This window comes from Quercus robur, chromosome 12, assembly GCF_932294415.1.
Source record: "Quercus robur chromosome 12, dhQueRobu3.1, whole genome shotgun sequence".
In the NCBI taxonomy this organism is placed as follows: domain Eukaryota; kingdom Viridiplantae; phylum Streptophyta; class Magnoliopsida; order Fagales; family Fagaceae; genus Quercus; species Quercus robur.
The window spans coordinates 12,371,064-12,384,623 of NC_065545.1; the positions used below are offsets into that span (position 1 = coordinate 12,371,064).

The 13,560-nt window shown below is 35.6% G+C and overlaps 1 protein-coding gene across 2 annotated transcripts; it reads left to right on the top strand.

The window, feature by feature from the left end:
- Positions 1–613: 613 nt before the first annotated feature.
- LOC126710437 (homeobox protein LUMINIDEPENDENS) lies at positions 614–11,837 on the top strand. Of its 2 annotated transcripts, none has more exons than XM_050410891.1 (13): positions 614–1,007; positions 1,327–1,354; positions 2,030–2,160; positions 2,473–2,846; positions 2,915–3,008; positions 3,094–3,187; positions 3,628–3,757; positions 3,840–3,891; positions 3,981–4,024; positions 4,158–4,243; positions 6,312–6,743; positions 9,529–10,052; positions 10,692–11,837. In XM_050410891.1, exons 1-13 carry the CDS (start codon positions 834–836, stop codon positions 11,595–11,597), a joined length of 3,069 nt encoding a protein of 1,022 aa, XP_050266848.1. In that variant the 5' UTR covers positions 614–833; the 3' UTR covers positions 11,598–11,837. The 2 variants fall into 2 exon arrangements, with proteins under 2 accessions (XP_050266848.1, XP_050266849.1); XM_050410892.1 differs by having other exon boundaries at positions 615–1,007; positions 2,473–2,822.
- The last annotated feature ends 1,723 nt before the right edge of the window (positions 11,838–13,560 follow it).

The window sequence follows — 13,560 nt, forward strand, 5'->3', positions numbered from 1 at the left end:
ATCAAACTTAGGTACTGTTCACAACAAAATAAGCCGTGGGATGCACACCAGTGGGTCCTATTTACTGTTCACGGACCCACAAACTCCACTTTTCAGCAACTTTTTCATTAAAAATGGGTCTCACGATACTATTCACACATTTAAAAATTATTTTGCTACAGTGTTTTCAGTTTTCAGTTTCAGCAAAATAAGTTCTATCCAAACAGACCCTTAAACACCAAACACATAACATTACAAAATCATAGAGAAAGCAAAGAAAACCCTACATATTAAATTTTGATTAATTAAAATAAACACCTATTGTTTGGTCTGGTCTATTCGGGGAAAAAATATTTTGTATCAAATAATACAACGTCATTTTGTATCAAAATATAATAAACAAAAGTTATGTATACAAAAATAACTACAAAAATTTTTGAAAAATTTATTTAATATATAAGTTATTTATTTATTTATTTTTACAGTATTTAACCATGACATGCTTTCAAAAAAAAAAAAAACCATGACATGAGTCATTGACCCGAAACCAGGATAAAGAACCCGCCAACGTTAGTTAGCGGTCGCGTGTGGAAATTTATCCACGTGCGAGGCTGGGCTATACTTTCCTGCTTCGCTCTTACCAAATTCGCAGCCTTTCTCTCTCTCTGTCTCTCTCACTCTCTGAAAAATTGAAATTACCCTAACCCTAAACTTTCTAGTTCTACAGCTAAAGATTAAAAACAAAAAATATAAAAGAGGGGGAAAAAAAAATCCTTGGTTTTCAGGTCCTTAAATGCTTTGTCCGTACAGTTCTGCCACGTTGAGCTTCCGAAACCCTAGCTTCGAGGTCGACAATGGAGGTCTCGAGGGACGACTTCTCGGAGCTAGAGATTGGGACCTCCGTCGACTCTTTCACCAGGTTCGTCGACTCGCAGAGGGAGCTCTTCCACAATCAGATCGATGACCTCCAGAGAATCGTCGTCACTCAGTGCAAGCTCACCGGCGTCAATCCTCTCTCCCAAGAGATGGTGCGTTCTCGTTTCGAATTTTCGTTTCTTGTTCTGTTTGTTTCCCAAGAAAAGAAAATTTTCAAGTGGAATTACAGTTTCTTTGTAATTTACATATAACTTCACAAACTATTACTCAATGAGAATGTGTTTCTAGTTAGCTTACCTAAGAATAGCTTACCATTTATTGAAGCTTTTTTTAGATGCTGTTCAAAGTTTCAATTTTGGATTATGGATTATGAGTTATGGTTTAATACATTTTATGCTGCAATTAGAGCTCTTTGTAATTTCAACATTACAGTGATTTTAATTCCATTTTTGTGTTTATTCAATTTTGCAGGCGGCTGGTGCTTTGTCGATAAAAATTGGTAAGTAATGGGGTTGTGGGATTGATAATCGGGGCGTGATGGTTGTGATTCTTGTGATATTCTTTGGAATGTAAAGGCAGACATTCCCAGAATGTATCCTAATTTTGACCTAACTCTTGTACTTGCCATTTTACAAATGTTTTGGTGAGGGTCTATGTATATATATATATATATATATGTATATGAACACACATACAAACACACGCATCTATATCTTAAGTATGCTTGTTGGTTTTAGTCTATTTCTCTTTTATGTCAGGAATGAGTTACATTTTTCAGTTGTTATAAATTATGATATTACCAAAGTGTAGATCTTTTTCAAGCAACAATGAATTTTCTGCCTTTGTAAATCTCATGTCTTTTCTTTGTTCTTTATATTTTTGCTTCTTAATAGATAAAGGCTCTAAAGCATATTTCAAGTATTTTAAAATGTATTATTGTCACTAATTGTAGGCTAGTTTTTTACTAGACAAATTAAATGAATTGTAATGGATATTTTCGTGCTCATTTATTCATCAACGGGTTAAAACCATATGTTAAGTTTTTCAATATGTATTGTTCTTACTTCTTTGAGTAGGTGGTTGTTGTTTTCAAGATGAACTAAATGGGCTCTAAAAGTCATTTGTGTCTTGGCCCACACGTGGTCTTTCTCTAACTAAATTGTTGATTTTGCAGGAAAAAGGCCTAGAGATTTGCTAAATCCTAAGGCTGTAAAGTATATGCAATCAGTTTTTTCCATCAAAGATGCTATTAGTAAGAAGGAATCCCGCGAGATCAGTGCTCTTTTCGGCGTTACAGTCACACAGGTTTTTAGTTCTTATTGTCTCCCTCCTCCTTTTAAATGCTTTGAAAACAAAATGTGTGAATAACCTTTATGCCCTTCCTGAACTTGGGTAATAAATTGATGTTAATAAATAAAGCTGTACTAATGGCATCTTTCTTCACTAATTGTTTCTTCTTTTGTTTTGTCCTAACTGGACATTTTCAATTCCCATGTAATCATCTTTAAAGATGCAGATGTAATGATTTTGTTATGATTGCAAAACCTGATTTCAGCATTTCAATTCATTCATCTGGATTGGTTAATTCTTACACCTTGGTGTTGTATTGATTTATAGGTTCGTGATTTTTTTGCTAGTCAACGTACAAGAGTAAGGAAACTAGTTCGGTTGTCAAGGGAGAAGGCCATGAGATCCAGTGCATGTAAAGAACTATATGATAGTGCCCTAATAAGCTCTAACCCTATGATGCCTATTGATCCGGTTCCATTAAACTCTGTTGGTCCTGCTAGTGTTGAAGAAGCACCATCCTGCTCGACACAGGATGAAGCTTTACCTGGCTTAGATGACGAAGACAAACATTTTGTTGAAAATATATTTAATTTCATGCGGAAAGAAGAAACATTTTCTGGGCAAGTGAAACTGATGGAGTGGATATTGCAGATACAAAATTCATCAGTATTATGTTGGTACTTGTCAAATAACTTTTTGAGGTTGGTAGCTCCTTCTTGTGTTTTTGTCTTCCTTGCTTGATTTAGCCATCCTCTACCTTGTTTTGCAGGTTTTTAACTAAAGGTGGTGTTATGATTTTAGCAACATGGTTGAGTCAAGCAGCTATTGAAGAACAAACAAGTGTTCTTCTTGTAATTCTTAAGGTACATGCAGATTTTATGCTGGTATTTACTAAATACCTGCTCTATACGCATTGCTTAAGATTTTAATGGTTATTTTGTTTTTTAGGTTCTTTGTCATTTGCCTTTGCATAAAGCTCTTCCTGTACATATGTCAGCCATACTGCAGAGTGTTAACAGGCTGCGGTTTTACAGGACATCAGGTGTGTTCTTGTGCCTTGTCACTTTGCATTTTCTCTCTCTGTCTCTCTCTCATTTTTCTCACCTTGTATGGTTAAACTATAAATTGATGGGTTAAATATCAAGTTTGATGCTTAATTGGTGATTTGCTCTTGATACGATTGTTACTTTGCGGATTGGAATAGACATCAAGTCGAGCATAGGAATTATTGAATTTTGTCTTCCTTTCTATGTTAAACTCAGGTTTTGTTAATGCTCGAACAATGTAGTTGAGATACTTAATGCCAACAATATGATTTGAAAGTGTTAATTTTGCCCTTTTTTATGTAAATAATTTAACTTGTTTGATCTATTAATTGATTTTTTTTTTTTTTTTTTTTTTTGGGCGGGGGTGTGCTTTTGATGTATTTCTTTTTGCTTCTTGTAATATTTTTGAATCTCATTTATCTGATTTGAAGATCAGACATATCAAACAGGGCAAGGGTTTTGTTGTCAAGATGGAGCAAATTATTAGCAAGAAGCCAAGCAATGAAGAAACCTAATGGCATGAAATCTCCTAGTGATATACAAAATGACATGATGCTGAAGCAGAGGCAAGTGCATGTCTTTACCTCCTACACTTGCAAGATTTGTGAAATCAGTATCCAATAATGGCACTAAATTTTTTTTTGGCAGTATTGGGGATATTATGGAGGAAGAATCATGGCACTCCAATATGAAAATTCCTGTAAGCACTTCACAAAATTTATTATATGTATATGCTAAAAGAGGGTTGATGTTGTGTGGTGTTTCAAATTTTCCCTTCTTGCTGTACAGGAAGACATTCTTGCTCCTTTGTACGGAAATTCAGAGAATTTAAGGTGCAGATATATTTTCCATTCTGATGTAATTTAGCTGGTTGCACCACCCCCCCCCCCCCCCCCCCCCCCTCTCTTCCTCTCTTTAACTTATATTTGGGTAGTTTGGAGGTATTAAGCTTAAATTTTCTTTCAGGAAATTGGATCCTCCACAAGCACTGAAACTGTTAACGGCATCTTCAGATGATTCAAATAGGAAGCAGATCCTAGGTGTTTCTTCCCGTATCCTTTGGATTGTTATTTTGTTTTCTTTTCGATTTTTTTCCTTCAATATTTTAATTAAAAAAAAGGACTTTTTACAGCTTTTGAAGGCTTATAAAAGAATGGTGGACAAAGAAACTCATCAGTTTAGGAATGAATTCTCTCATTAGTATTGACTTTTAATCTAAGTTGTCCCCAAACACGAGGATATCTAGTAATACTTATCTTGGTGCATTCTTAATCGAAATGTTTGTATTATTGTGTCATCTATAATATTGGCAACAGGGATTAATCAAGGGCATATTAATCTGGTGGAAATGTAATTTGAATACATTTTCTGCTATTGATTATATGTTATTTATTTCTCCTTTGATGGTTGGAGGATTTGCCAAAAAAACCTTGGATAATTTTATTTACTAACATTTGAAACTCTTGGTCCATATACACTGGTTCAGTGACTGTCTGGTCCATATATGCACCACCTACACTATTCCTCACCAATTATGTTTTTTGATAGTTACAATGGGGGATGGGGATTTGAAATCTTGGACGTCTTCGTTGGAAATACTAGGGAGTGCTAGTTGAGCTACAAGGCACTTGGTTTCCTCACCAATTATCTCCAAACTTCTTCTCCAAAGATGTTTTATTTAAGTTTTGATGAAACCTTGATGTTGGAAATACTAGGAAGTGCTAGTTGAGCTACAAGACTCTTGGCTTCCTCACCAATTATGTCCAAACTTCATCTCTAAAGATATATTCAACTTCTGATGAAACCTTGACATTTGAAGCCCTTGTAGAACTTGTTTATATAATTGTTAGTTTTTGTTTTGGAGAAGTAATAATGTTTATATAATTGCTAGTACACCAGTTATCTACATTCTTGGAGATTTCTCCTTTTTGTGAGTACATGTATACTCTCAAAAGAATGTGAATTAACTAAAGTTATGTTGATAAGAAGGGTTGTTATATAATTTTCTTGGTTTTAGAAGTTTTAGGTAATAGCTGGTTATTAATCTGTCAAATTTTGGCAATCACAAGGTGCATTTGATTCAAATGCTAATTCTTTCATGTAAGTATAACCCTCTTATAAATACAGAATATTGACAGGAGTGGTATGATTATCTTGCACAATGCTGTCACCTTTCTTGAATTTTCAAGTATGGTTTGTTGGCTGTTTATTTTTAGCCTTCTAGTTTGTGAACCCCCCTCACCCCTCTCTCTCTCTTCTCCAAAAAAAAGGTGGACATTTAGATTGTGAAATTGATTATTTATTGTCAAATCTTATGGTATTGCCAATAAATGTTTTGCAGTTCAACTCTTTAAAGGGAAAGAGGGATTCACATTTATCATTTGGACAAAATCTAGTTTGGAAGTTTTTGAAGGAAAAACAGAAAATCAAGTTCAAAAATTTTATTCTTGTGTAATTTTTGTTTTTGAGTTACCTTCCTATATCCAAGCAGCACAAAAGTATAAAGTAGCAATTTTAGTTCTATACCAATCTGTAGTAACCTCAATTTGATGAAAGTGATTACCGTTTAATCAGTTCATGTTGGAGAAGAGGTGGTGGATTGGATTGCTAAATTATTGGCTACTGATTCCCTCACAACCCCTAGTTCACAATCCCCAATACCTATAATGATGCAACTCATCTCCACCTACAAAAGGAGGGTTCACTTGGCTGCAAAGGCCAATATGGGGATTCATTTAATAATTTCATCTAAATTGGTTAAGAAAAGAAATGTTTCCCCTTTCCTCTCGATTTCTTCCCTATGACACTTGAAGAAGCTGCCTCTATTTATTTCAACTTGCCAGATGGTTGTGATGCTTGACAAACTGTGACTATATTTCATTTGATGTTTCAAAATTTGAGAAATCAATCTTACCCCTGCGATTTGACCGTAATCAATATCCTAAATTAAAAGACTGGAAATAATCCTCTAAGCTTTTTCTTGTATTCTGTAATGTTTCTGTCTTAATCTCACCCCCCAAAAAAATTAAAAAAGAAAAAGTGAGAGAAGCACTTGAATGTTGCATATGCAGTTTTTAGATTTATGGAAGAATTAGAGTTTATATCCTTAGCTGGTAACAGAAACCAGAGAACGCAGAAAAGTTCAGTTGGTGGAACAGCCAGGCCAAAAAATGGCAGGCAGAAGCACACAGGCCACAAGATCAGCACCTGTGAATCAAGGGCGTCCAATGTCTGCTGATGATATCCAAAAGGCAAAGATGCGTGCTCAATTTATGCAGAGTAAGTATGGGAAAAATGGTTCTACAAATGAAAGTAAAGAATCAAAAACTGAAGGTTTGAACAAACCTTCAACCACTCAGGCCAGCACTTTAAATCCAGTATATAAAGTTCCCGTTCGGCCTAATATTGAGGAACAAAAGAAACCTGTCATCCTCCCGTCTAAAATTTCTAATAAGGTGGAAGCTCCTCTTGATCCAAAGTCGAGAATGGATTCAAAGGAGCCCTTATGGGAGAAGTGCAGGAGGGTTCAAATCCAATGGCAGACACCACCAGGTACATCTGCTTTTAGTTCTTGTTGGTTCTTTTTTGCTATTTGCCAATAATTTGTGTAGAAAGAATATCTCTTGACAGCGAAATTACCTGACCATTTTGAGAAGTTCCCCAAATCTTATACAATACAGAGGAATATCTTAAGTGCTCCCACAATTTTCACTGGAGGGAGATTCATATGCTCATTTTCAACTGCAGATGTTATTTTTTCCCAGTACCCCCTGCAACTGCTTTCATTTGCTTCAAAAAAAATTTTATTTATTTATTTAAATTTAATTTTTTTAAAATTTTATGAATAGGATCAGAATCACAAACTGTGCTATTTTCTGTATTAAACTTGAGAAATACGACGTCCACAACATTTTCACAACAAATTTTAAGTGACAAGTTGTTACAAGTTATTATTGGTGGGCAAAAATGTAATTTCAGGGGTAGAGTTCAAATTAAAACTAATAACAACTTACCACCTATGATTTATTGTGAAAGTGTTGTGAAAATGTTGGGGATGAAGCACTTCTCATTAAACTTAAGCCTTGTTTCAGTTGTATACACTTTCTTTCTTGTTCCTACGTTTTTCTCAAGTAATTTTAGAAAGAAAAATATACCTCAACAGTCTCTTGATATTAATGAAATTAAAGTATTGGGACCATTTTGGGGCAGGATACTTTGCTGAAAGTTGGTTAAAGTATATCTGTACCTAGAAAAATGGAGGTTTTAAAATGTTTACACAAGTAAATAAGCTAAAAAACCTAAAAGAAAAAGTTGATGGCAAATGCGCACAAGTTTGAAAATTTTGGGCACCCCTGACCCTCCTATTTTTATTTTTTATTTTGTTCATGTGTGTCAGAATATTAAATTCTTGGCTTATTTTTTCCCTGTACTTTTGTCTACACTATGGCTTAGACTTTTCCTTTTAAATACATGTGCTATTGTACCTTGGACTTCACGGATTGCTTCCTGAATCATAATGACCTTGCTCGACAATGGATCAGAACTAATTAACCCAATTAAACCAGTGTATCTTCTGAGGATTTTATAAATCATCAAAAAATTTATTGGATTGTTGGGCAAAAGACGTTCTTATGTGACATGTGTAGTAGTTGAATATGGTCTTTAAATTTTCTCCATTCCCTTAGACTTTCAGCATGAGTATCATTTAAATATTTCAACTGGGGTAAAAATTCTGCCTCTGCTGATGTAAGTACTCGGTAAATTATGCACGGCTGCAAATCCTTGTGATGGAGCAAACTCTATTGGGAGCATGCCGTTGCTTCAATGGTATCATTGCTGGGAAGTTCTCTAGTGGAGAAGATGTCTTGGCTGGTGGCATAAATTTGTAAAATTGTATGCGCACGTAATGAAAATAAAATTGTTCCATTCTCTTTGTCCTAGCATATAACTGAGTTTATAGAGACTTTACAAGCTTATTTCGCATCTTCAGATGAGGTCCCCCCTTCCTCTTTTATTTATCTGATGATTTTAGTGACAGCTTGTGTTTTACCATTGAGGTAAATAGTTAAAAACCAGGAATTTGAAATTGAATCATTCCTTTCCCATGCAGTGTTTTGAATGTCCCATCACTTTTCTGCTCAATGATGAGTGTGGTTTTCAACTTCTTGCAAATTTGAGCACTGATCTGGGTTTTAATTGTGGTTGAAACGATGTCTAAGGTCCATAGTGGTTTTTCTTTGTCTTGTAGTTGAAGCCAAATTGTGGGATGTCATTGACTGTGAGACTAAATGTACATGTTTGCGGTATATAGGGCCGCAAAATCTTCTAAGCCTTTTAATTTATAGTAGGCATCAATTAATGATTAGAGGGGTTGGTACCTTGGTATGGATGTCTTCAGATGTTAGTATAAGATTCATCCCACTTAATTGTAAATTGTTACCAGTTTTCAGATGTTAATCATGTCTAATTACAATTAACTTAAATGGCTTGCTTTCACTAACAATTGGCTAGTTAATTATCTAAAAAAAATTTAACAGTAACTTTTTAATCTAGCTGGCAATTTCTGATTTGTTAATATCCTTTAGGCCATTGGCAATATGACACCTGGATCAATCACTATTAGCCTTGTTCATACAAATTTTACTACAAAATATTTACAAACTAATGTTGCAATGAATGTGATTTGTGATAAATGTTATTGTTGCCACTTCAACAAGATAATATATGATGAGTTTTTGAATTAGTTATTGTGATTTGTGAGACAAGGGTTTTTTTTTTCTTTTTTTGGGGAAACATCAGTTTGTAAGATATATGGAGTAAAATTTGTAATATATTCCTAACATCACCCCTAGCTAAAATTATGACCTTTAAAGGGAATGGCCGCATAAGCTTTCTGGATGCACAACCTTTACAGGTGCAAAGCAGTCCATTATAGACGTCAATAATCTTTTAATCTAATCTTCACTTTGTTTTATTGTTTTTCCTTCTGCCCATTATAGAAGACAACGCCCAGTTAATAAAGTCCCAAGATTTTCCGCTATATTTTGTGGTGTAATCATAAACGCAATACTTTTACCATTATCTTCATTTTGTTTTATTGTTTTTTCTCCTACCCGTTATAGAAGACAACGGCCAGTTAATTAACTCCAAGTTTTCTCCACGTATATATTGTGCAGTAATCATGAACGCAGTACTTTTTACTATTTGGAAATTATCTTGGTTTTTCTCATCCTCTCCAGGCTTCGTGTGAATTATTTTTTAACTTCGGGATTGTTTTTTGTGTTTCAATAACCTTTTCTGCAAAATTCAGCCTTTTGTGTCCTTTTCCTTTCTGCAGAAATAAGACTCAATGATCATTGGAGTGTTGGTGGTGGTGAGAATAGCAAAGAGGTTGAAGTCCAGAAAAACAGAAACCGCCGTGAGAAAGAAACTATCTACCAAGCAGTCCAGGAAATACCATCTAACCCCAAGGAACCGTGGGACGTTGAAATGGACTATGATGATACATTGACCCCTCAGGTACCAATTGAACAGCCGCCCGATGCTGACAGTTTGGAAACACAGGTTGCTACTAATCAAGTTGTAAACAATGCTGTTTCTTTGGCAACCCCTTCGAGTCAAGTTTCAAGTACAGCCGAACCAGATTTAGAGTTGCTTGCAGTGCTGCTAAAAAACCCTGAATTGGTATTTGCTTTGACTTCTGGCCATGCTGGCAATTTATCAAGTGAAGAAACTGTGAAATTGCTTGATATGATCAAGGCTGGCGGGGCTGGTTTAGTGGGCAGTTTTAATAGTGGAAGAGTGGAGGAGAAGGTCGAAGTTTCACTTCCATCTCCAACTCCTTCGAGCAATTCTGGAACGGTGGGTCACCCGGGCTCATGCTCCAACTTTTGGCAGATATCTCACGTAATTAATAATTATTGCTAAATTAGCAAGGGTGACACTATTTGCTCTCAACTTTGTCAGTGCCATTGTGAGCAAATAGTGCTGCCTCTTGTAAAGGCATCAATCAGACCAATAATGAAATGAAATTTCATGCTTTTAGTGGGCACGACCAGTTGGTGTGGAGAGTGGGGATAAGATTCATCCCAATTTACGAGTGTGGGTCCATATCTGTGGACCCCATGTTTGGGATACATTTCATGAAATATTCCCCATAAACCATCTGAACTGAGTTTATATGGATATTTATGTACATCCAAAAATGTCTTTGCCGGTTGGAATTTGATGTGTAGTCTAAAATAGGAACAAAGTTCATTCATTTCTGGCATCGAAATTTTCCTGCAATGGTAAATCCCTGTGTATTATCGAATTCATAGGATCTCGTGCTAATAATTAGTAAATAATAATTTATTGTTAATAAAAAAACCTTAGTAATAAAAAAAAAAAATATATAATACAGTTATTGCTACTGGTTCATTTTTTTATATATTTAAATTTTAGGAATTTAAATTCTCGCTATCTAATTTATTAAATCTTTTGTCCCCAATAATATTGCAGAGTGGATGGAGACCTGAAGTTGCCAAGAATCCATTTATGCAGCCAAGCTCAGTAGCTAACAGAGTTGCCTACACTTCGCCAGGAGTGGCTACCACCAGCTTGATGCTGCCTCAAGCTACAGAAGCTAATCTCATTCCACCCCAACAGTCCTCATCAATGGCCCAACAATTTGCAGCAGCAATGCATACTTATTCACTACCTCAAACAACTGCCAACATACCTGGAAGGCAATTGCCTTCTCTGCACCCAGCAAGACCAACACCAGCATCGGAAATGGTTTTAACCTCGAGGAATTCTTCCTCCATGGGCACTCCCTTGCATAACTTTTCGACTACAGCTGCACCTTCTGCACTGCAGATTGAAAGCATAAGTAATATAAAACCAGCACCTGTATCTGTCACACTGAATACACCCGGGAGAGCACATGCTTCCTTCCCGCCACAGCCAACACGGTCACAAACACACTCCCAATCACTGCATCGATCAACCATTTTGTCTGAGCCTCAGCCACCTGCACCTTTATACCCTTCTAGGCCACCAATTGGAAAAATGGACCCTGTCTCTGATTCTTGGAGAGCTAGCCAGGGTCTGCCTCCAAATTATCATTCTCAAGCTAATCAAAATAACTATAATTCATTGGGTGGAGGATCTAGGCAGCCTGTGTTGCAGCCGGGTCCTTTTTTGGACAGAAATGAATATGTGGCTCAAGAACAATATGAGTCATGGAGTCCAGATAATAGTCCTACTAGAAGTACAGACTACATGATGGGAAGGAATTTCCCGGAACCCAGAATGAACCCCGGATGGAATAATAGGCCCGACCGGTCTAGACAACGGGGGAACTTTTCTGGATACCGGGACCATAATAGGTATGGAGACAGAAAATGGCGTGACAGGAGGCATTGAGTTTGTACTTAAATTCCATCTTGGTCTTATTAAACTTACCTGACTGGCTATATTCTGATATAGAGTTGGATTTGTGAATAGTGGAGGTGGAGTTGGAAGTTTCAGGCTTGGAATGGGTTTTGGGATGAGGACAATGTTAGAATGAAGTAGATTTTGTTTACGCCATTGCAATGCAGGGATCCAAGATGTTCATAATTTATTGATTATTAAATGGTTAAAGCATCTAAAGGCCTTCCAACATTTCATATTTTCTTCTCCCTCCGATATAATAAGCGAGTAAAGCTTGGGCTGGGCTTATTTGACCCCGAACTTAAATTGGAAAACTGGGCTTGTTGATATAAAGAGTTGACACATCTCAAAAACTTTGGTTTCCAAAAGTACAATTAAAAAAAAAAAAAAAATTGATCATATTCGTATTTGATTTACTATTTTGCTTTGATTTTCAGCATTAAAAATAAAAATAAAAATTATGGGTTCCGTTACCTTGTGAGCCAGGTCAAGAGTTGTAATTTCAACATTTTATGATTATAGCTCTGGTTAAAGCTGTCATTGAAAAGCTTGAGCCCATGCATAAATGGACAGAATATTCATACATTTTGTGAACTGGGAAAGTTTTATCTTGAGAAAGTTGTCTTGAGATTCGCCTATATTAAAAGAGTAATGTTAGAACTATAATTTTTGCTAAACTTGCTAATGTTGCAAGTTATGAGTGGTAGAGTACAAATGGTGGGTCCATGTGTGTTCACAATTTCACTACTTATGACTTGCCATATGAGCAAGTTTTGGTCCTAACATTACAGATATTAAATATCAATTGATATTTTGGTTGAATGATAAAAAATAATTATCATAAATATGACATTATAAGTTAAAATATCATCATATCTATATAAAAAAAAATCACCTTTAACAGGTGAAAAAAAGAAGAAGAAATATGATCTTCCCTTTATTAAAGAAATGAAAATGATTGTGCTTCTAACTATTTTAGTTAATAAAATTTATTGTCATCTAATAAAGGATTTAAAATGGAATTCCTATTAAAAAAATAAAAAGAATTGGCAATCAGGGCACCAAAAATTTAATTGTTATCCTATGAAAAAGAAAATCCACATTATTTTAAAAAATAAGGTTATAATTTTCACCAAAAAAAAAGAAAAAGGAAAAAGTTAGAATTCACTGCCCTACTCAATAACTAAGTTCAGCTTAATGAGTTGATGAAAAAATTCCTAATAGTGTGTGCATACACTGTTTTAGGTTATGTTAACAAATGCTGTTAAAGTAATTGTTGTTTTTTTTTTTTTTTTGAAACCAAACTAAAACTTTCAATCAAAGCAGTCAAGTGAAGTTACACTGAAAAACAGAGCACAAGCTACATAATAGAGCATAGCAAAAGGAGGTACACAGCAACAACCTAGACCACAACTTAGACTACTTTTAAATTGTTCCTTCAGCTCTAGCCATGTCTTCTATCCAATCAGGAATAATTGAAGTCTAGACATGTTCCTCAGTAGATTGTTTTGCAAGTTGTGCAAGTTCGTGGGCTATTTTGTTGCCATCACTACCAATATGTCTGACTTTTGCCTCCTAGAAGCTAGGAAGATTTTGCAGAATACCTCTCACAATATGACCAACCACACTTCTCACTTCCTTAGCCTCAATAGCTTGAATCGTCTGCATTGAATCCCCTTCGAAAATGGTTTTTTCCAAGCCCAGATTTTTTGTTAGGATGATTCATTGTTCCATAGCTATGGCTTTTGTTTCCTCCATAGCCATTCGTCCCGATAGAGGAATGCATTTTGCTGCCACCACCTTTCTTCCCAATCTCTGATTATAACTCCCACACCGAAGTGGCCTTCAATAGAGGGAACAGCCCCATCCACGTTTATTTTGAAGAAACCCACAGGGGGGTGTCCATGCTTTCTCATTTCTCTGAGGATTGTTTATATCCCAGTTTCTAGTCTGC